The 24,696-nt window shown below is 34.8% G+C and overlaps 2 protein-coding genes and 1 pseudogene across 3 annotated transcripts; 1 reads left to right on the top strand and 2 right to left on the bottom strand.

Annotated features, from left to right (window-relative positions):
- Positions 1–7,664: 7,664 nt before the first annotated feature.
- On the bottom strand, positions 7,665–13,042 carry LOC145605093 (uncharacterized). Of its 2 annotated transcripts, XM_081661111.1 has the most exons (7): positions 12,710–13,041; positions 10,859–11,161; positions 10,279–10,487; positions 10,132–10,189; positions 9,940–10,029; positions 9,591–9,653; positions 7,665–9,361 (listed from the first exon to the last, which is right to left on the bottom strand). In XM_081661111.1, the coding sequence occupies exons 1-7, from the start codon at positions 12,878–12,880 to the stop codon at positions 7,952–7,954; spliced, it is 2,304 nt and encodes a 767-aa protein (XP_081517237.1). In that variant the 5' UTR covers positions 12,881–13,041; the 3' UTR covers positions 7,665–7,951. The 2 variants fall into 2 exon arrangements, with proteins under 2 accessions (XP_081517237.1, XP_081517236.1); XM_081661110.1 differs by having other exon boundaries at positions 9,940–10,189; positions 12,710–13,042.
- Positions 13,043–14,168: 1,126 nt separating this feature from the next.
- Positions 14,169–16,129, bottom strand: LOC145605909 (pentatricopeptide repeat-containing protein At1g34160 pseudogene; annotated as a pseudogene).
- A 4,394-nt stretch (positions 16,130–20,523) lies between these two features.
- On the top strand, positions 20,524–22,493 carry LOC145605336 (uncharacterized). Its single transcript, XM_081661372.1, has one exon. It carries the CDS (start codon positions 20,641–20,643, stop codon positions 22,486–22,488), a length of 1,848 nt encoding a protein of 615 aa, XP_081517498.1. The 5' UTR covers positions 20,524–20,640; the 3' UTR covers positions 22,489–22,493.
- Positions 22,494–24,696: the final 2,203 nt, after the last annotated feature.

Here is a 24,696-nt window from a genome sequence, read left to right as displayed (position 1 = left end):
TTGTTAATAATTTTGAAATTATCATTAGTAATAATTATTTATTAATCGAGCTTGCTTTGCTCATGTTATAAGCAAATGATTATTCTAATAAAGCCATTTGAGACTTGTAAATCGATTTATATAGACTAGCAAAATATCCATTCTATCTTGATGAGGTTCTAAAATACTATTATATCTGATTACTTGCTTGAGCTTTGCCCTTTAATATTTCGTTATTCAAAATCAAACCATTAACTTTTATATTATTTGTCAGTGTCAAATGACTTCAGTTTCCATGTTCTTCTAAAACAAATAAATATTCCGTAAATAAAAATTAAACTCATGTAAACTGCAATACTTAGCTTAGATTCTTTTTATACTATCGAAAAATAAAATAATTGTACTCTTTTTAATTTAATTTTTGGATGACGAGAGGAGAAGGAGACCTTGTTAGCCAATTTCGTAAGTAATTCAAAGATTTTTTCACTAGTTACGCAATTAAAAAATGACAATGATATGCTTAAGGTTTGGAGTTTACCTTGAATACATACATGATTAGCGATGAAATTAGGGAGATAGATACATCTACTCATTAGGGTAGATTATCCACTCCTAATTAACAATTTAAAATTAATTTTTTTTGTTGATTAATTAAATACCACCATCAAAAGTCCCATTAATCAGTTCAATTCTAATTAAAGCAATTAAAATAATTTTGATTCAAATATCATTATACAAAAGTTATTTAGTAAGGAGTAGCATGACAAAAAAGTCGGTTCGAAACCGGTCCAAAAGTATTTTAATTTCTCGGGGGCCTTGGACATACAATTTTAAGTTTTTTTAGTTATATTTTGTCCAAAAAAACCGATTAAGCGTAATTCACTTTTACAAATTTTGGGCAAATATATTTAATTTAGTCCAAACCTTAGGCCGACCCAACCAAACTAATTGTACTACCTCCGTTTCATATTAGTTGCAACTTTAAAATATTTTATATCTCACAAATAATACCCCAAAGTTACAACTAATAAGAAACGGAGGTAGTAATTTTTATCTCAGCTTGGCCCGCCCTTTGATCACCTACGAAGTATAATATAAATGAACCTATCATTTCCATTTGACTAATGTACAAGACTATTATGACTAATATAGAGTTCCATTTGTTGGGACTTGGGACTTTGGGAGTACGTGGAGGGGGTCATATAGATTTTTGAATTTAGTGATTCAATAATGAGGTCGCATTTTTTAGTGCTCTGCTGATAATAAAGAGTACTCCCTCCGTCCCTAAATTACATTCCTCTTTCTAGTATTAATTCCTCACATAATAGAGAGAAAGAGGAATAATGTAATTTAGGGACGGAGGGAGTATTCTTTATCAAAATAAAATTGAGATGAGCCAAAATTATATTCCTATACATTTACTAAAAATGGTTGTGTTATAAAGGAGGCAAGAAAAACCAAATATTGGATGTAAAATTAACAAGAAAACACACAGATTTACATGGTTTACCAATAATGTGTTGGCTACGTCCACGGGCAGGCAATGTTAATTGTTTTATTGATTTTGGAGAAAACAAATTATAGATTTGAGACTAATCACATAAAACAAATTGATTGTCTCGGATTTCTAATGTTATATATCTCTCTCAGATCTCACAGATCAAAAAATACACAAAAGACTCTCAATAGCACTCAATGACACATCATCACGACTGCAAATAATTTTAAAAGGTATATATAACACTCCAGAATAATAGATAAACGCGTAGAAAAACGCTAACTGCCTCAACATTAAATTGCTGCGCGCAACTTTGGCCCTCAGCGCGCAACTTCCAAACTTGCTTACGCGACTTCTTGTGTTATGCGCACTTGAGCTCTCGCTCGACCTAGTCGCACTTAAATACCTCTCGAGCTATTCAACTTTGCCAATAAATTACCGAGCTACCTTGCAAGCTATCGCTCACTACTCCACAACCCAAAATTAGATTCAAGGCATATTTCTTACGGATTGCTATAAATGAATTTGAGCCGAGTCAAGATCACAATTAACAATTACTATCTTTTACAATTATTTTTATACAACTAGATGTTTATAATCAGCAAATACATCCAACTAATCAATCAATCAACTACCAATTAATTACCATGTTCACAAAATAAATCAAGTACAAATTTGATAACATAGTAAGCTTATAACCATAAAACTAAATTAAATTAAAAAAATGGCTTTTGCAAAGAGCGGGAGGACACCACAGCTTTAGTATAAGGACACATGTCATATGTAACGATCATATAACTAGAAATTGGCCCCTTTATGTTACCCGCTGTTTAAGGACGATTTGCTTATACCCGTTACTTCAATGGCCCATTTTCTCCCCCTTTGCTTAAATTTAATGACTACCACACAAATTGTTTTTATTTTTCAGTTTTTGTTCTTGGATGTTTTCTCAACTCCAATAGCTTCTTGCCACATCCTTCTAATCATTCTAATAGTAGCATTGTTTTTTTTAACCATAATTTTGATTAATCCTTCTAAGTTATTATGTATACTATTTTAGACTATTGGATAAAGAAATATGGTGTCTATACTATGGTTTGCGATTGAGGAACTCACAATATGTTTACTTAAAAAAACAAGGAACGAGATTGTGATATAAGATGAATTCTAGTATTAGAAATTGAAAGTAATAGTAAATTTTATGAGAATGTCATATGCATGCTTAATTATATCTAGTTAAAATGACATGGTCTTTTTTTTTTAATGACAGTGAGAACAGAGAAAGAAAGACACAAGCAACAATTTCAAAAGACCAAAAAAGACACTCCCGAGCACGAACCTTTCCAACCAACCAGTGAGCAGGAGACACCCATTTGCGAGGAACCTTAAGAATTTTACAAGCCGCAAAGGTAGCCAAAAGAGCCTGGATATCGTGAAGTAACCAGTGTAGAGAAACCTCGTCCTTCTGTTGTTGGCTTGGGCTAGCATCATACACAGAGGCTCATAATCCGAGTAAATAAAAATCTTACGAAAACCACGAGAAAAGGCATTGCGTAACCCCCAGAAACAAGCATGTAACTAAGACTGTAAGCCTTGTTTACAAATGAAGTATTTTTAGAGTTCTTTGATAAGTTAGACATCCATCTAAAATACAGTATTTAGAATATCTTACTTCTATTCTTTTGAAATTTGATGATATTAATCTAACCTTATTATTCATTTACTACATACTATACATGATTAGCATTTACAGAACATAATAATAAAGTATTGTTAGTCCGTCTCATACAAAGTATTTGTCATTTACGAGTATTCATTCGTGTCCATATCAATGTTTTGTAGTGATGCATAACGTGCATGCTTACAAGAGTGTCGAAAGCTTTTTAAAGGAAAATTGTCTAAGTAAAGCATGTAACCATGAAAGCTAAGGCTTCGATTTGTTTTTATTTACGAGGGAGAGAGCTCAACTTTTTTGAACTAGCTCCACGTGTCTTTACATTTTTTTTTTCGTAAAAAAAACAAAATATCGAAAAACAAAAGGATGAACAATTTTTATTTTCTATTGTATATTTTATAACCCTACTTTTTTTATCTTGAGGTCCTCATTCATTCACTGAACGAAAAATATAACGAGTAATTCAAAATTGTTATTTTATATATTATGAAATCCTATCTTCCATCTGCATAGATCAAAGTTTTGACCATAAACAGTTTTTTTTGATAAAATTAAATAAACAATTAAACAAAAATGACTAATACAGAGTAGTCACAAACTCTACAACATATTAAATCAAACAAAAAAAAAAAGTCTTAGACCTATTATTTAGTCCTTAGACTTTATGCTCCTTAATTTTAATATCACGAAATTAAAATAAGAAAAAAAAAATTGTAAAATGTATGTAAACGAAAATGTTTATTAAGTTGTTTGAGAGAAAGAAGACAAATTATTAATAGACAAATATGGTTGAATTGATGTGATATAGAGAAAATGACATACATAGTATAATTTATAAGGAAGATTATTTTGAGACGCTCAATATTAAATTACGTGTGAGAGAATAATTTAGAGATACAATATGACAATGGAACTCCATTCTAATCTAAAATTCCTCCTTTACTTACAACCTAGCTACTTCTCCATCGCTTGAGTGATAATTGTTGATAATAAAAACCGGCCCCTAATTAAAAACACGGTTCTTTATATATACACTGCTAAAATGAAGTGTGGGGGCTAGTAGTCCATTCTCATGGTTGAATAATATATTGATGATATAAGCACCTGGGTTGAATTCCAGCAATAAAGTTTATCAAACCTCATTAGTCACTAAAAGTTGGTGAGAATCTATATCATCATATAAGAATCTTCTGTCGGATTCTTGTTCTTTCAATTATATTATTAGTAAGAGATTCTAATTTAGAATTTAAGATTTGTAGGGCCTGTTCATATTCATTTAATTTCAGTTCAGTTCAGTGTAGCTCCAATCAGTTCAGTTCAGCTCTTAATTTCTCTCTCACATAAAATATTCATTTCAGCTCAATTCAGTTCAGTTCAGTTCCAATCAGTTAAGTTCAGTTCAGCTCCAATCAGTTCAGTTCAGTTCAGCTCAGTTCAGTAAATGTGAACAGGCCCTTAGTGTATAATGCATGCATTGATATTATTATTATTATTACACTCTAGTTGGAGCAGCTAATTCTGGAAATAATTAGGTAGATTCAATATGATTATTGGTTAAGATACATTATTTTGGCTAATAATTTTGGCACATATAAAAAAAATACTCGTATAATTAGTAGCATGATGATGGTGATTTTGCTGATTTGTCTTAATTAGCTAGTGCGTAAGTATATAGTTGATCCACCATCTAATTCCATTTTATTGAGTTGGTGAGATCTTGACATAATACTCCATAATTATACTTGAGTTATTTTTTGTTGAAAGTTAGATCTGGTTTTCCAATTGGTATTCTTTATGACAATGAATAAGTAACTAATCCGTCATCACAATATTATATATTGCAACAGTACAAGTAGAGGTCGGTGTTAATGAGTTTAGCTAGCTTGCAAATTATTCAAGCTTGAGTAAATTTGTTTATGATGAGTCTGAGCTCAACTAAATTCAACTTGAAAGCACATGGAAAAGCTCAAAAATTTCACTTCTTAACTATCTATGGTACCAGATACGGAGTACTCCGTATAGTATCAGTGTAACTTAAAATTGTTGTGAAATGACACTTATAACCTTATTTAATTTAAAATCCTATCTAAACTACCTACCCCACAATCAACTTATTGGTCATTTCACATAATCAATCACCTTTAAGCTATCAGTTATTTACCAAACACTTTATACAATCAGTTAATACAATAAGTTAGTCAAATCAGTTAATAAAATCAGCTAGTCAAAATCAGTTAACTCAATCAGCTTCATCTTTCAGCTTTCAGCCGTCTCCCAAACATGGCAAAAGGCTAAACATTAGTTTTACAATATACTTCGTTCAAAGTTTTTTGGAATACATTTGTATGTTGAAGGCTTTCCCAGAACATTGTCAACCTTCAATTTTCGTCTTTCTTCTCTGAGAATTTGAGGGATAACATCTTCATTCTGCTTCATTGCTGAGACCAAATCTGAAAGATGAAGTTTCAAGCTCTGCGTTTTAATGCCGGTACTTCTCTTTTTCCTCCTTTTCCCCTTATTTATTCCTCCTTTCCTTTATATTTCCGTAATTCTTCCCATTTTTCCAGTAAAACAATTGTTGCAATTGATGATCGTCACCTTTTTCTCGATTCTGTAAGAGATCATTGCAAATTAGGGTTTTCCGATCTTAAACTTCCACAATCTCTCTTCAATCAATTGACTTGTTTGCGTCCTCTTCCTTCTGTTGTCGTTTTCAATCAGCTATTCACTGCCATTTCCAAATTGAAACACCTTCATCCTCATTCCACCATTATCTCTCTTTCCAGGCACCTTCAATTACTGGGTATTCGACCTGATTTGCATTCTACTGGTATTCTCGCCAATTCTTACTGCCATTTGGGCTGTATCGATTTCGGGTTTTCTCTTCTTGCTAAAATAATTAAGCTTGGTTATCCCCCTGATTGTGTCATCTTCACTACCTTAATTAATGGCTATGTCCACTGTGGTAAGCTTCCTCAAGCTGCTCAGCTATTGAATAAGATCATCAATTTAGGTTTCCAACCTGATATTGTTACTTATGGTGCTATTTTCAAAGGCCTTTGTGGGATCGGCGACAATGCCAGTGCTCTCACTTTGCTTAACAAAATGCATTCTGCTGCTCATGCTGGTTGACATGTTTTGTAAAGATGGTAATGTTGAGGAAGCACAGTCCACACTGCAGCTCATGACTCACAAAGGTGTAGCTCCAAACATCATTACTTATGGTGCTTTACTTGATGGCTACTGTTTGCGTGGTCAAATGGAAGATGCAGAAAAGCTACTTGACCTTATGAAACAAAACGGTTGTGAGCCTGATCTAGTAAGTTTTAATACTATGATCAATGGATATGTCAAACTCAAAAATATTGACAAGGCTCTTACTATATTACAAAATATGTTTCGGAAAGGAATAGCACTGGATGTTGTAACCTACAACACTCTTATTGATGGATTGTGCAAAGCCAATAGACTTACGCTTGCACGACAGTTGTTCACAGATATGCAAGCTCATGGAGTTACTCCTAATGTTGTCACATATAATTCATTGATTGATGGCCTGTGCAAAAGTGCACATCTTGATGAGGCAGTGGCAGTACTAGAAGATATGGAGGATAAAGGTGTTATGGCTGATATTTTCACTTACAGCATCCTTATGGACAATTTGTGTGAGGCTGGACAATTAGAAGATGCAGTAAAAATCTTCTCTGATCTTGTGGCAAAGGGTCTGCAGCCTAATCTTAAGACATACACTGTATTGGTTAAAGGCTTTTGCAAGAAGGGTTTAATGAATGAAGCTGATGATGTGCTGAGGAAAATGGAGAAAGATGGTTGTTTACCCAATGCTATCACCTACAATACAATTATCAGAGGATATATTCTTAGTAATGACTTTTCCAAGGCATTATACTATCGTGATCTTATGGTTAGCAAAGGATTTCAAGCTGATGCACACTCTTTCATTATTTGTTGACCTCTTGTCTTCCGATAAGTCGATAACTAAAGTGACTCATCCAAGGGCTTGCTTCAGAAATTTATCAAATTAATTGTAATGCAAGTTTTCTATTATTGGAGATCTTGGTCCTTGTATGTCGAACTAATTGCTGATACTAAGATATCTTTACGATCTTTCTGTAGTGTGATGTTCATTCAGTGTAGTCTTAATCAGCTGAGGAGTTGGCCATACCCTCGGATGAATGGTACTTGTATATACTGTGATATTTAATTTCACATTCTAATTTTCAATATCTACTTCGTTGCATGTCTTATAAATCTAGGTTAGCTTATCCTTAAGCTGATGTTTACCTGTAGGCAACTTCATAAGTTAGTACTCTTACCAGACATGCTGGTCTTTCCTATACTATTATAAACATATTAGATAAATGACAACCTTTGTGGCTATTGATGCAGATAAAGAGCCATAACTAGACATCAAAACCAACTTTGGTAGTTTAGACGAAGCTCACGTGCAGCTCCCCACAAATAAACATATTGATAAGCTGTGCTCATTCTCAATGATCCAGTAAGGTGTGATTGTCTTGGTATATATAGAGGCTATCAATATTACACAAGTATGTCATTTCTACACAGCTACAACCTGTTCATGAAAGTGGGCTCTCAATACATCATTTCACCAAAAATGAGTACCACATCCTTCCTTACCCCTTACCTAGTAACCAGGATCATTAACAACTATTAAAAGTGCAGCAAATGCAGATTACAAAAGAGAAAATCTATAAGTATTTCCAGGTGAAATTGTTCTCTGCACTTTGCTGCTTGCTGTTAAGTTTGCCAGAAGAAGTTCATCGATTCGTTGGTACTGCCTGGCTCAATTTCATCAGTCTCCTGCCCCCATCATTTCTCCAAACCCCTCTAACTGAAGCAAGAATTGAGTCTTGATCAGGTCTAACCACCATCAGATCAGAGGCCAAGTCAGAACAGTTGCTATCTGGAACTGCTGATGCTGAACTTTCACCTAGGCGAGCCTTGAGGAACTTAGACTTTTTCTTCATCTTCTTTTTGCCTCCAGCTGTAGCTTCTCCTGGAGAATTGTTTGAGCCACCTCCACTCACATGACCCACATCTTCAATAATTGAAGTCTTGGAATTTTTTTCGAACGAACGTTCCACAACCTTCAATGAGGGAAAATCCTCTTCACGAGGCTTAGCATTCAACTTTAGATCCTTCAAATTATTTGCAATGCTATCCAACAAGGACTCCCCTTTAATGCCACCACCAGAATCTCCGCATTTTTCCTTTCCTTTATTGGAAAGTTTACTAGCAGTTGTTTTACAGCTCTCTTTCCTCGGCCTGTTTTCAATACTGTTTCCCAAACTGGTCATATGAATTTTCATGAGTTCCTTTTGCTTCTGTGGATCAGGACAAAGTCTAGCCAAGTCAACAATAAGATGAGCAAGGCCAAACTGATGAACATATGCAAAGTATTCTCCAGCACCAATCTCACCCTCACGATATTCTTTTGAAATTATTTTGAAGGCGGCATATTTGTCCTTGTCATATTCTAAGGAAGCACATATTTTCTCAACCAAGGACTTGTTCGCAGCCTTAATGTCATCTCCAATTACTGTACCCTCATTAGATGCTTTATTAATGACATTTGGAGCTGATGAAGATGGGCCCACATCTTCAACACTACTAGTTAATAAATTTGCAGAACTAGCAGATGGAATGTCACTTGACATCGAAGTAGGCAGACTATAAGAGCTGATTAAGTTAGAGGCTGGGGAGTGACCAACTGCCAAAGCTCCAGTCTGATGTGAGATAATTGGGCTAGATTGTGACAAATGTTCTGCATCTGACAACCTAAGTTGCGATGAACTGATTGCTGGTGAGTGATTGATACCAATTTCCTCCGACTTCTTTCTAGATTTGCGTCGCCGTCTTTTTGATGATCTAGGCAATGAAGGAAATTCGGAACCATTTAGAAGTACACTTCTGAAGTCCAGTGCTGCTCCCTGTCGGTGTCCTGAAGATGGCACAGTAGTTGCAGCAGAGCCAATATCACTAGTCTCTCTGTGAATAGGAATCGCTTGCACAGCTGATGTAGCATCATACAGTAAATTGGTGTTGGTTCTTTCACCATTAGCTGAATTAGCAGAAGAGGGTCGAACATTAGATGTCCCAGGAAGTGAAACATGTGCTCTTACATGGAGACCTTCGTCCCTTTCCCGATGATGAAAGCATGCACGTAGCTGTGTTATTATAATGTTTATTAAGTTAATCACAAGAATGGGATTTTCTACTAAGCATATGCAGCTTCTTAAAATAGAAACAGAGAAAACATAATTTAACAGACCACTACAGCTAGTAGAAGTCCAGCCCATCTGGAGTTGATATACAGAGAATCAAAGCCCATCAGCTAGAATTCATAATGGCATATGTATTAATGAATTTACAGATCAATAGAGGGACCACAAATACCTGCAAAGCATTTTGGCGTTTTGAACGAGACATCGATCCACCATGTTCCAAAGCACCATGATGCTGAAAATAAGCAAAAGAATCCCATGAACCAACTGCATGAGCAATTATTTTTAGCATACAAAGCTCAAGAAAATTAAGCCCTACATTCTGTGAGATTTTCATGTCATGGAAGACTAACATTTGCATTAAGAAACTTAATTTGCAACCTAGGTGCCTAGGTGGTAAACAATCTTTAAAATCCAGGGCTTTCAGCTTTCCTCCATTAGACCAAGTGATCGGCTATGCCACCTAACTTACGCTTTCCTCACAAACAAAAATGAAGAAAAAAAAAGGGAGAAAAAGAGACCTTCATATCAGCTATTGTCGAGAAAACAACAAACTTCTTCTCAAGGCATGTGTCATCCTCACAAAGAAAATGAGCTTCACGGAAATGGTTCTGGGAAAGATGCAATATTTTTTTACTGTTAATAAAAAAAAAACAGGAAAAACAAAAAAAAAAGAAGTGGAATGATATTGACAGGTGATACAAACAGCTAACCTCCAAGTCATTATAATCCTTGTAGTATTCAAATGGAGTGGACTCAGTAGAGTGCAGCCTGCAATGGATGGATTTTGGATGCAAGTAGTTTCACTTAAACTGAGAGAAAAACAAGTAAGCTTCTTACAAATAGAAAGCTCATTCTACCTCTCGCATATGTGGCAAGTATAATGTTCAGTGGACATGTGGAAGTAAAGTTCATTATCACCATAAAATGGTCTCTGACAGAACTCGCATAATGGATGTCCAGAAAACCCACATCTTTCATTTTCACTACCGTCAACATCAGAATCACCATAGCTTATATGCTGTCTTAACTGGACTCGACTATATAACTTCTGCTCAGATATGAAAACCTGCTTCAAAGTAATAATATAAATCTATCACACTAAAAGAAACATATGCATATAGATCAAGTGTAATAAATAGTAATATCTGCCCACTGGAAGGCAAGAAGTAAAAATCCAACATATCTAATATACAAAACCATGACGTAGGACCAATTACAAGGGACGAAAACAAACCAAGTTATGCTACCAAGCAACAATGAACACTTCAATTTCAGCCACAAAGCATAAAAAATCAATAACTCTGCTCTCCATATGCTGCCAAAGGATGGAATGAAAAAAAAAGAGCAAAAAGGGACCACAATAAAATCTTAAGACTTGCTTTGCGTTCCATGATGGGATAAATGATCACGTGTTGTATTCAAATCAACATTTCTCACCTTCTTGTATTCTAAACAGAGACTGCAAAACAAAAGTTCATGTTGATGGGATAAATGATCTTTGAGTTGCTCAACACTCTTAATTTTCCCTCTTCTTCTGGAATTTCTTTTCCCTTCCACCCCCAACTTGTCACAAACACTGCATGAGAGCTTACACATAGCTTTGATGATCTTGTACTCATCCAAATCATCAAAGTATGCTTGTGTGTCCTCATGATACCAATATGATCCCACCTTACCATCTTTAGCATCAGCTGGAAGAATTGAAAAGTCATTTATTACCCTTGTGAGAGATCCTAATGCCTGCAGCAAGGAAAATTAATAATTAGATGATAAAACATAAATGGAACTGCTTCACAAATTCAATAAAGTTGCAATTTTAATGTTATTGCTCAATCAAGAGCTAAAATAAGTAGGGTTCCATCCCCCCCTCCCTCCCCCCAAATTCCAAACATTCTATGAAGGTTCATCATATACATTCAAGACCCTGGCATTGCTGATTCTTTATTCTTGTGGAATGCAGAACATTGAATTTTACTTGATTAATAAGTGTCACACACTGCAAGATTTTCAGTAAAGTTAATCGAAATTACTGACCAGACTCCCAAAGCAGTAAATTCACTTCGAATCCCAATCCGGACCTTGAATGATCCACAATTCAGATTGATGCATACCTGCCATAGTATAATTTATTTGCTGTCCACCAGATTCGAGTAACCTACAAATAGATCCACACAACGCACTTTCACCAATGGGCTAGCCTATCCCATTTTAGTTGCCTCAGCTCTAGATCTAAAACCTCCCAAATTAGGATAAAGGTCCCCTAAGCACCAAATAGGCATCTTTTCTCCTCCAATTTTACTCATCACAAGTGTATTATTAAAAAAATATGCTTGCTGTTCTGTATCCATTTCACAATTTCATTGCTTTGTTAAGCATCCAAAATTCCAAACTTTCACTTCATTCAACTTTTCATTTCCCACATTTACACATGATCGTGTTCATTTCCTAGCCCCCAAGGCCCCAACCTAGCAACAGTTCACATCTTTCATGTTTACTCATCTCCATGAGAATCAACACAATTATTCTCCAATCGAAGCAATTCCAAATCCAACTGCCTATCTCAATGTAGCTAAAGATTATGATGTCCCAAATATGAAGTACATAATTTTTTCACTAAAAACTTCTGCTGTAAAACCTGATACCTAGCACCGTCACGTTCGAGAAAGCAACATAACCACAACATAAACATAACAGTCAATTCATTGATATGGGATACTAAGGAGTAAGGATTATACAAAGTTGGTTTAAGTAAACATGGCCTTCTAAAGCATATGCATTTCCAATGGGAGTAACTACTATCTAAATTCAATCAGACCACTTTTATTGTATTGAACAACACAATTATTCAACTCGGAAACCAGTAAACCACACACCCAAAAACAAAAACAGAAAGACAGATTTATACATGACAAAACCAAAATTGCACCATTTCCCAATAATGTAAATAGCTTAAAATGTTCATTTAAAAAAAATAAATAAATAAACCTCGAAAATTCCAAAAAAAATTAAAACTTGGTACCCTAAACAAACCCAGAAATAACAATCAACAAGGAGAAAGCATAGATCAAAAGTGAAAATTATCCAAAAGGGGCAAAATTCACAAACCCTGAAAAATTGCCTCGCATGGTCCCCCCCAATCCCAGCACAAATATAATCAAATAAAAAACCAACAAATGGGTATTTTAATAAAATTAATTTTAATAAATCAAAATCGCGACTTTATTAATTTCAATTGTCTTTTTTTTAAGTGGGTAATTAAGCAAAAAAAAAAACAAGAAGGAAAGAGACCCGGGTGATGAAGACGGAAGGAGAGAGAGACTGGCAAATGCAGCAACGGCGATCATCGCAGACGAATCGGAGACGAGCGATGCAGAGTGCGCAGACATCGCGGTGGCCGCACGGGCCGTACGCAACCCATTCGAGTGTTTCAGCACACACAGCGCAGCTTCCGTCATCCATTGTTGTTGGTGTTTCTCTCTCTAAGATTGATGGATCCCTTGATTTTCTCTCTCTAAAATGAAAAAGGACAAAGGTGAAAATGGGAGTTTTAGAGAGAGAAAATAGGAGAATGTTGGGGGGAAGAAGGAAGGGAGTCAATACGTAAGTTATACGACAGGTGGGACTGTGAGTGGGGATTGTGGGTGTGGTAATAATTGGTTTTTTTTTTTTTATTTTATTATGGAGTTTTAATTGAATTGAACTTAAATAAAATAAAAATAAGTGTAGAAGAACGTAAGTATTTTAACTATCCATTAAGAAAAAAAAAAAAAAAACAAAAACATATTGTAAAAAGTGAGCACTTTTTTGCTCATGAGCAAAATGATGAGTAAATTTGGTAGAAATGGTACTACATCAATAATGAAAATGAAAAATGCTCATGAGTATTTTGCTCTTAGGATGAGCAAATTTCATGATGAACAGTAATCTCGTGGGCCCCAGCATTTATCCATAATTAATGAGCAAAATAAAATATGCTCATGAGCAATTCAATTATTTTTTGATCACTAATAGGATAAAATTTCCTCACCAAAAATGTTCATGAGCAAATTGGTTGGGAAGAGAGAGAAAGTGGCTAGAGAAAGAATGAGCGAATATTTTTTTTGCTCACTAATGTGAGTGTTCTAAAGATTTGTAACTTAAGAGTAGGAGTAGCAAGTGTCGTACTATGTTTGTAAGAAGAAAAAAAATCGAAAATATATTTCATTTAATTCCATTGTAAACAAAAAGTTTCGTCCTCAAACCATAATTGATACATTTTTCTACTTTTAACTTCTAGCCTGTTCTGATTGACTGAACTGAGCTGAGCTGAATTGAATGTTTTATGAAAGAAGAAAATTAAGATAAGAAATGAACTAAACTGAACTTATTGGAGCTGAACTGAACTGGGAATAAGTTGAAGGGAACAGACTCTTCTCGTGTGAGGGTTGTTAAGATTCGTTTAAATGCATATTTTTCAAATTATTAGGAGTGACAATTATATATTATTTTGATTAAACTCCATTATCTTGGTTTTTTTTTTTTTTAAATATATATATATATATATATATATATATATATATATATATATATATATATATATATATATATATATATATATATATTCTCTTTTTATGCAAGTAAGCACTAAGCACCCACTAGGCATTCAAAAATACGGAGTAGGTGATTAAAATTGTTTTAAAATAAATTATCCAGTACGTCTTACAACAAAACTTAATGTAATGGACTTAATGGTACTAAGTTTGGAGATATATCTATAGAATTGGAGCAACTGAGTTAAACATAAATTGTTAGTTTACTTCGCAAATATTCAATACACTTCTACACCTAGCATGATCTCAATCCCTCTCTTTGCTTTACACACTAGACACTACCAATAATCTCTACAAGAACAAGTTCCCTCCTTGAACCTATGAAATCGAGCTCGATCCCTGACTATGATTTCACGATTATAAACCTTTGACACTAGCTTAATCACAGCATGACAATCCACACATATTCGGAGGTTCTTGATGACTTGAATTGGGGTTTCATGGTTTGTTGTTAGCAAGCCAAACGCCACAGCTAACTTCTCACTATGATAACACAACACATTCTCTTTATCCTCTTCCCCTATGTCGTGCAACACAAATCTCGTCCCTGGAATGTATCCATGCTCCTTAATCCTGTACATGATTTCATCCAATTTTGCATAGATTGCTCTCCAACTTGGGTGGCTTTGATCGCCGTTGATGAACTTGTGCAATACACCACCAACTTCAGTGTAGCTAAATCCAGGAACCTTTTTCGAATCCTTAATGTTCATCACCTCCCTAACTCGTCCTACATCATTCCACCTCTTATATGAAGCATATACATTTGATAACAGCACAAAATCTCCACAGCTATCTGACCCCATTTCAATGAGTTTTTGTGATGCAATTTCAGCCAACTCCACATTTCCATAAGTATTGCAAGCACCTAGTAAAGTTTGCCAAAGGACAATATCAGGCGAAATTGGCATCGATTTTATGATTTCATAAGCTTCAGTAAGCCTCCCTGCTCTTCCCAACAGATCAACCACAGTACCATAATGCTTCACATTACGTACAATCCCTTTCTCCTCCATCGAGTTAAACAATCGATGCCCCTCATCAACCAAACCAGCGTGGTTGCAAGCGCACAACACCCCAAGATAGGTTATAGGATCAGGGCAGACCCCAACACGGTCCATCTCATTGAGAAGCTTGATTGCTTCATCCCCAAGTCCATGCATTGCAAACCCCATTACCATTGTGTTCCATGTAATAATATTCTTCTCACAAATCATATTCCTAAACACATCATAAGCTTTATCCACAAATCCGCATTTACAATACATATCAATCACTGCATTACACACTATAACCTTCAAATCCAACCTCTCCTTCTTACCATAACACCACACCCTATCCCCTTCTTTCAGAGCCCCCATTTGAGAGCAAGCCGAAAGAGCACCAAGCACAGTAACATCATCAGCCTTCATCCCCATCCTACACACCCTATGAAACAACTCCAAAGCTTCGCTAGGAAAACCCCCTTGAGCCAACCCACAAATCAAAGCATTCCAAGAAGCAACATCTCTCTCAGGCATTTCATCAAACACCTTCCGTGCATCCCCAAATTCCCCAACTTTACAATACAAATCTATTAACGTCGTCTGCAAAAGCAAATCCAACATAAACCCAGATCGAATTACGAACGAATGCATCATATAACCCTCAAACTTCGCCAGCGCGCGCGCGCAAGCCTTGAGGGCGAAAGAGCAAGTGACAGCATCGGGCTTCTGCGGCGCGCGCAACATAGAGATGAAGAGGGTGAGCGCAATTTGAGGAGTTGAGCTCTGAGCATAGCCTCGAATGATGGGATTCCAGTCATATGTTGATGGGTTGTTGATGTAATTGAAGATGAGGGTTGCGTAAGAGAGGTTGCCATAGGAGGAGATTGCGGTGAGCTCGAGAAGTTTGAAGCGAGAGGAGAGAGAAAATTGGAAAAAACCAGAGGAAATGAGGAGGGATTGGATTTGTTTGATGTGAGAGAGAGAATTGCATTTTTGGATTGCGGTGTTGATGACGGTGGTGGTGGATTTGGCGATCATGCGGTGGTGTTTGCGGCGGAGCTATTGAGAGTGTGTGTTGATCTGGTAAGGCGGGTAAGAGGGGGAAATTTTGAAAGCTTGTTCAAATCGTAGGTACCCGCATAGGCACCCAATGCTTTCGTTTTTTTTAAGTGCTACACTTTGTTAACTTAAAGTTGTAAAAAGTTAGAAAACATAAATTGTTGTTCATACTACGTAAATGCATTAATTATATTTACTTGATTATTCATATGATAAAGAATTCGATTATTTTTGTAATGCTTATTGCTAGGTGTTGTATACTTGTATGATGATCAAGAACTAGAGATCAAAATTGTCTATTCATACAGAAAATGATCCAAGGTGGCAATTACACGACCTCCTTGGGTGCTTACAAATTCTTTAGAGGAATGTAGGAAGCTATTTGAAATAGTAATTCAATAGTATTTCAATGTGTAACTAATTAAATTTAAATGAGTACAAAGTATTTTAAACCGTGTTTATATTACTCGTATTTGGTTTGATTTATTTTGTTGTTACTACTGTTCTCTAGCTACGTTACGCACAATTATAACAACAAAAAACAACAAACAAAATTACTATAACTTCTCGTGGAATTTGGTCTTAATTAATTAGTTGTAACTTTCAAGGGATGGAAATGATTTGCATTGTTGACACTTTGAGTACAAAATTATGGAGTACGTAATTACGAGTAATATCTATTTTATTTTGTTTAAACTTGTTGGTTTTCAAGTAGTTAAAAATAAAAAAAAAATAAAAAAAAGGGTCATTTAACCAACAATGAAAATCTAAAAGTTATTTATTATGATGTTAGGAATAATTGAAAAAAAACATAAAAAAAATACTATGCTCTTTCTCCAATCTAATAGAGGGACAAAGGAAAGAATATACTTTGTAGAAACGCAGAGAAACATACTACTAAAATTATTATTATTATTAATTAAATCACAGCATCACAATTCACAATACATAAACAAATAACACCATCACAATACATTTAACACAAACACACTGAATAACTAGGATAGTAACAAACCACACATACAGACGATACATGACATATAATTAATATAAAGCTAACTAACTCAACTAGGATAGTAACAACCAAATCTGATCTTAATTAAGACACAAACACAACCAAACTTACAACTAACATACTTCATCATACTCTCTAATTAAGGACTTAAAACTAGCTAGCTAATCTAGACCCCCTCCTTTCAAGGGAAGGGTAAAGGGGTGTTGTTCCCAATTCCACCTCCACTACCACCAGTAGAACCCGGGTTCGTCGGTTGGACACGAACACAACCTAGACTAGGGACAGAGCAAAAGTCCACAGACGAGCCTCGACCCAAGCCGGTCCCTGACCCAAACCCAGCTCCTCCAGGGCTAGGAAAGATACCACCAAACCCTCCAAAGAAGTTCTCAGGATGGACCGCCTTTTCACCTTTCTTCGGCTCCTCTTTCAGATCCCTAGCACCCTCAACAGACCATGACATTGCAAGTAGTCCTACAACAACTACAAGGATAGTAAAATCCCACACTATCTTAGAACTCACAACTCTCCCCATATTTTTTGCTCTCTTTCTTTTACTACTAGGGCAAGTTAAGGGTATGTACATGTCCTAGAAGTGTAAGGAAGGTCCCTTTATATAGGACTTGGAGCTTTAAAAAAAAACCCTACTTATTTGGTACGTACATTATTATACTCCGTAGTATGGTATGATAATATGACTAGTAAGTAGTGAGTAATGAATTGCACAAAGAGTGACCCCAACAACCAAAGTACAAGAATATTAATGCATTTATTTAATTTCTTTTGTGAAGTATAATTAAGTATGCAATATAAGATTTCTAAAGAGAACGTACTCTCTATTCTAACACATTAACCTACTCGGTCAAATGGTGCGATGACGTGAATGATCGACTAGCTAGCTAGAAGCCTAGAACCTTCAACGTACATATACCGTATAATATAATACGAGTACTCATTTTATTTGTACAGCTTTTGGCATTTTCTAAATTCTAAACGTACGTGTATATAGTCCTTAAATTAGCTCTTATATATATATATTTATTTTGATGCAAAAATTAGCTCTTATATATGGAAGGAAGATAGATAAACATTAGAGGTTTATTTGGTAAGGAGTAATAATTGACTTGGAGATGTTAATAAATTGAATTTGCAAGGTTATAAATTCTATTCCAAAGTTCATATTGGATGATGAAACTATATATTCATCTCCAAATATTTGTATTTTTCAACAATCCACTTCTTAAAAATTTTCTCACAATGTTAAGGTACTTGTAATTTCACTTTTAACTTCTAATAATATATCCTAACGTCCATTACTTAGCTTTGCACCCAAAAAAAAAAAAAAAAAAACATCCATTACTTAGCTTGGTACATACTCACAAGTTACAAGCCTTACAACTCTAACAAGTACATAATTTATTAACCTTTGTATCTTCAAGAGTCAAGACTTTACCTTAAAAAGTTAAAAGTAGTTCTTTTTTATTTTTTATTTTGTTAAAAAAATTGGTTAAAAGTACATATATACAATAAATATTTACTAATAAAATTTCCACAGCTAGCTTTGTATCTTATTGCTTAATGTTTATGTAAAATAAATGAAACATTAATTGAAATGTATGTTTACAAACGTTGAAACAATAATAACTTCACTTTTAATAAGACACAACGCTTTAAATTTAATGTTTATAGCCTTGTGTTAAATATAGGTAAATGCAGGTGCAGCTTGAATTGCGGGAGCTGTAGTTATGAATTTTGGACCCGTTTACCGTATTTGATATCCGTTTATACATTTTGTTTTCTTTCATTACCCGTTATTGTTCAATTAAGGTAATCAATATTCAATACTTTCAGTAGAATTTTAAAAAATAAATTCAATATTCAATTCTTCTAACTACCACTTCAAAAATCCTGACTTTGCCCATATTTTATGCACTGGAATTAATATGCTACAACTCAACCTATAAAGGCTATAATTCAAGTAAGATGTAATTATATAGTCACATAGACTACACTTTAATAGTTTAGATTAATTGTTTGTCCATTATACGTAGTATATATTTTTGCTGAGTTATTATGTATATAAAGTTTGTTTGTTTGTTTTTTTTTTTTTTTTTTTTTTTGAGAAAGTATATAAAAGGTGTTTTAGACATTATACGTTTGGCAAATGATTTTCTTGGTGAATTCTCGAGTGATTTTTAGCTTTTTAATAAAAAAAAGAAATAAATAAAATGATTAAGGGTTATTCAGTAGTCTAAGGGCCTGTTCTGATTGGCTGAACTGATAAACTGAATATTTTATGAGAAAAGGAAATTAAGAATTGAACTGACTTGAACTTATTGGAGCTGAATTGAACAGAAAATAAGCTGAAGAGAACAGACCCTAAGCCCGACCAAACTAAAATTTCAAAATTCAAGTATAAGATCGAAGATCGGACTAGATTTGCTTGGATCATACCCGGATCGGACGGGTTTGTACCGCTTTTTGGTATTTTCTAAGTATATTTTAAAATTGTTTTTTAAAAAAATCTACTATGTATAAGGAAATTATCATTTGATGCCTATTTTGCACATATAATGATATAAATCATAATATAAAAATATTTAATTTATAGCATGTTAATCGTAAAAATTAAACATATTAAGGAATTTATTTGTAATTATAAACAATAAACCAGTCCGGTCCAAGACCGGATTTTAAGGGGTTTTGGACAGGTTTGGATCGAAGATCCTTTTTAAAATTTCTGGACTTGGAGACTGAATGGGTTTCTTCAGTTCGTGGTCGGTCCGATCCAAACTTGTTTCTGAACACCCCTAAATATGTACCTCTTATCTCACACTATTTACACAATCTCTCTTGCTTTATCCACTTTTTCTGGTGTTCATTGTTTTAATTTCTAATGTTCTCTACTTCTTTTGAATCAGCCCTATGTCCTTTAAACCATCTCCAAAGGTGAGACTCAACTTTGAGTATTGAAATACATGCATGCATTTCTTGGAGATGTAATGCATGCATTTCTTGTTTTGGGGTACATTATTTTGATATAAGTGTATAGGTATAGCTAGTAAAGGGTGTTCAAAAACTAGTCAAGATTTCTTTCAAAAAAAAAAAACTAGTCAAGATAAGTGTATAGGTATAGCTAGTAAAGGGTGTTCAAAAATGGATTGGATCAAACCAAACCAACCATAATTTTTTTTTTTGGTGCACACCAAACCAACCATAATCACTTTATACTAAAAGATACTTTGTTCCAAGTCTTTAAATTAAGAAACTTAAAATTCCAGTAAGAAAATTAAACGATTATTTATATATATATATATAATTTTAATTATAATGCTAAAACTCCAACTTTACAGGTGTTTACTTTAGAAAAACTTTACAGGTGATTAAAACCATATACGTAAACCATTCTAGTCCGGTCCGAGCCATGTCCTAGGAAAACTATTCCAAGGTGAACATCTACGTGCACGCACTTGGGTGCAACTTCCAGCTATTGTAATTTGTAAACTCTCATTCGACCTCCCCAAACACTCCCAAGTCCCACCCTATTTTCGCTGAAAGCTAAGAATTGAGAAGATGAATATGAAGATGAAGATGATGATGATGATGGAGACGATGAAGAGTAAAGCTCTGTATTTCAATGGCGGTACTGTTCTCTTTCCTCCTTTTACCCTAATTTCTTCCCCCTTTCCTTTTCATTTTCGATATTTTTCCAATCTAAATAATGTCCTAATTGATGATCGTCACTTATTTATCAATTCTGTTAAAGAACAATGCAAATTAGGGTTTTCGGATCTCAAATTTCCGATATCTCTCTTCAATCAATTGACTTCTTTGCGTCCTCTTCCTTCTATCGTTATTTTCTGTCAATTGTTGACTGCCATTTCCAAATTGAAACACCTTCATTCTCATTCCACAATTATCTCTCTCTCCAGGCGCCTTGACTTACTCGGCCTTCCTCCTAACCATTATTCCCTCACCATTCTCGCTAATTCTTACTGCCATTTGGGCTGTATCGATTTCGGGTTTTCTCTTCTTGGTAAAAGAATTAAGCTTGGGTATCCCCCTGATTGTATTATCTTTACTACCATAATCAATGGCTTTATCATTAATGGTAAGCTCCCTCTAGCTGCTCAATTGTTGAATAAGATTGTCAGTTTAGGTTACCAACCCAATATTGTTACTTATGGTGCTATTTTCAAAGGCCTTTGTAGTATTGGCGACAATGATGCTGCTCTCACTTTGCTTAACAAAATGCAATCTGCTGCTCATTGTAAGCCTAACCTTGTCATATATAACACCATTATTGACAGTCTTTGTAAGGACAGGCTATTACAACAAGCTATGGACTTGTTCTCTGTTATGAAAACCAAGGGCATTCAACCCGATGTTGTCACTTATACCTCCTTGTTTCGAGGCTTCTACAATAATGGATGCAGGGAAGAGGCTAAGACTGTGTTGACTGAGATGTTAAAGACCAATATAGCACCAGATGTTAAGACCTACAGCATGCTGGTTGACATGTTTTGTAAAGATGGTAATGTTGAGGAAGCACAAGCCATACTGCAGCACATGACTGACAAAGGTGTAGCCCCTGACATTATCACTTACAGTGCTTTACTTGATGGTTATTGTTTGCGTGGTCAGATGGAAGATGCAGAAAAGCTACTTGATATCATGGCCCAGAATGGTTGTGAGACTAATCTTGTAAGTTTAAATACTATGATCAATGGATATGTCAAACTCAAAAACATCGACAAGGCTCTTACTATATTTGAAAATAAGTTTCAGAAAGGGATAACACCGGATGCTGTAACCTATACCACTCTTATTGATGGCTTGTGTAAAACCAATAGACTTACACTTGCATGCCAATTTTTCAAAGATATGCAAGCTCACAGAGTTACTCCTGATGTTGTCACGTATAATTCATTGCTTGATGGCCTATGTAAAAGTAAACAGCTTGATGAGGCAGTGGCATTACTTGAAGATATGGAGGATAAAATTATTAAGCCTGATACTATCACTTACAATATCCTAATGGACAGTTTGTGTGAGGCTGGGCAACTTGAAGATGCTGCAAAATTCTTCTCTGATCTTGTGTCAAAGGGTCTGCAGCCTAGTCTTAAAACATACAATATATTGGTTAAAGGCTACTGCAAGAAAGGGCTCATGATTGAAGCTGCTCGATTACTGAGGATAATGGACGACAACGATTGTTTCCCTGATGGTATCACCTATAATACAATCATCAGAGGATATATTTTCAATAATGACCTCACAAAAGCATTATACTATTGTGATCTTATGGTAAGCAAGGAATTTGAAGCTGATGCAGACACTTTCGCATTATTTATTGACCTCTTATCTTCTGATAACATAAGTGATTCGTCCAAGAGTCTGCTTCAGAAGTTTATAAACTGAATTGTAGTGCAAGTATGCTAAGATTGGAGCTTTTTTTGGACCTTGGATATCAATCAAATTGGTGTTCTTGAGGTAACTTATCTAATTATAGTCTTTCTTGCTGGCGATAAAGATGGTTACCTTATTAAAATATTAATTAAAAAGTCAATTTTGTGTTCCGTATTTGATGATTCTTGGTTATTTGCGTTGTTAAAAGCATTGGATAGATTGCATAAAATTTTGATCAGTACCATTAACTGTTTTTATATGAATACTTATGTGGCATAATGCATCATATGGACCACACAAATGTTGCACACGACCCACTAGTCAAGTCTTGCGTGGTACAAACTGCTGGTCTGTGGCAACTCTTTGTGATTCTGGATTGTTGGCAATTGAGGAAGATTCTCCACTCAATTGCTAGTCCTGTTTGAGAGAATACCCACCTACAAAATTCAGTTGAGTCTTGCCTTCTTGAAATTGTAAAAGGGGTAAATAGTATAGGCATATATTTTATGGCGTCTTTCCTTCAGAGAATTCATCAACTTTTACCAACTTCCCCATTGACATATCCCTCCCTCCAGATTAAAGATGCAGATTCTAATTCCAGGCCAATATATGGAATGATTCTAATTTTAGACCAGTATATGGACTCCCTTTGGCAGATTTTGAAATGTTAAAGTCTGCACTAAACTTGCTTACAGGCGCAAATCATATTTTAATTCTACAGGAATGCACCTCAATATTTTTACCTCATGCTTCACAAAACTTCAATCAGTTGCAATTTTCTCTCTGTTTTTATTATCTTGTATATTGCAGGCATATGTTGGGGGTTTTAAAGATCTTAATGTTAGAATGGTTGCATTAAGAGAAAACCAAGAGCAAAGGTTACATTTTTATTGCCTTTTGAACCTGCTATTACTTACTTTTGTAGTTTTCTTTCCTATTTCAGAGTTTTCTTTTTGAAACTGATATTTTAGTAGTTTATTTGAACTAGACTACTACTTACCCTTGTTATTGAGATTCCAAAATCATAATGAACTATTACTAATTTTTACAGTGATTCAATCATGTTTATCATAGGTGTTTGGTATAAAGCAATCAATCAGGCTCTATAAATCAATCATGTAAGTATGTAACTAGAGAACCTTTCAATAGTCATTTTTTTTTTTTTTCAGCAGGTTCTCTATTAATCAATCATGTAACTAGAGAACCTTGCGATGGTTGATTTTTATTCACTCAGGTTCTCTGTTGATCAATCAGGTTCTCATCAAGCAGCTAGAGAGATTTATTTAAATAAAGTTTGGGGTAGAAAATAAAGTTTGGGGTAGAAAGCGAGTGGGGATTATACTGAATCTTCTTTTCTCACATTTTAAGGCTCTTTGTTGATCCATTGACTCCTATTGGTTGAAATTAGGCTATCTTAGGCTCTTAGATCAATGCTCGATCATAGACCCCATGATTAAAATGAGATTGCTACATAGCTTTAATTGAACAAGTTTCTCCTATAACATAGTAGTTGTCACAACTGGACCCAAAGTTGATTCTCTACCTATCATTTTCTCAGATTTGTTTGCAATAAATTCTTTAATGACTGCTGTATTACCTGTATACATGTAGCTATTAGACCACATTGATCAGTGTTTCCAACATCTAGTCTGCCTAGCTTCCCACTACATGAAAATTTATTCCTAAGTTGTTCCCATTACATGAATTTGGTTCAATTGCACACTGACATTTTTGGATTTCTTATAGTTATGGTCAATTTAAAAGCAATGTTGTACACTGTGTATGTGAATGTGATTGATAAAGTACTTGCTTGGGAATAAGCAGCTGACAACCCGTTTCAAGATTTACTGAAACTTTACTTTTTGAGGAATACCGAAAAGAATTTGACGACATGATCTTTGTAAAGACTTGGGGGTCATTGATTCTTTTCCACCTAATATGTCAAGATTTGTTTCTTTTTTAATTTTATTTATTTTTTATTTTATTTTGACAACAAGCAAAAGAGCAAATTTATTAAGGAGAAACAGGAATGTCAAGAGCAATTACATCCGAAATACCATCGGGAACCTCTTTGATCCGCACTCTCATCTCATTATAACATTTACTCAAGTGAGCCAATCTATGAGCTACCTCGCTTCCCCTCCTACCCACATGAGAGTACCTAATAAAAGAACAAGAATTTGCATTATGGCAAGATTTGTTTCTAAATAACAGGCTACC

The sequence above is a fragment of the Chenopodium album genome, chromosome 22 (genome assembly GCF_948465745.1).
Source record: "Chenopodium album chromosome 22, dcCheAlbu1.1, whole genome shotgun sequence".
Classification (NCBI taxonomy): domain Eukaryota; kingdom Viridiplantae; phylum Streptophyta; class Magnoliopsida; order Caryophyllales; family Amaranthaceae; genus Chenopodium; species Chenopodium album.
Note: the sequence above shows the minus strand (reverse complement) of the source record. Positions and strands in the feature narration are given on the sequence as shown.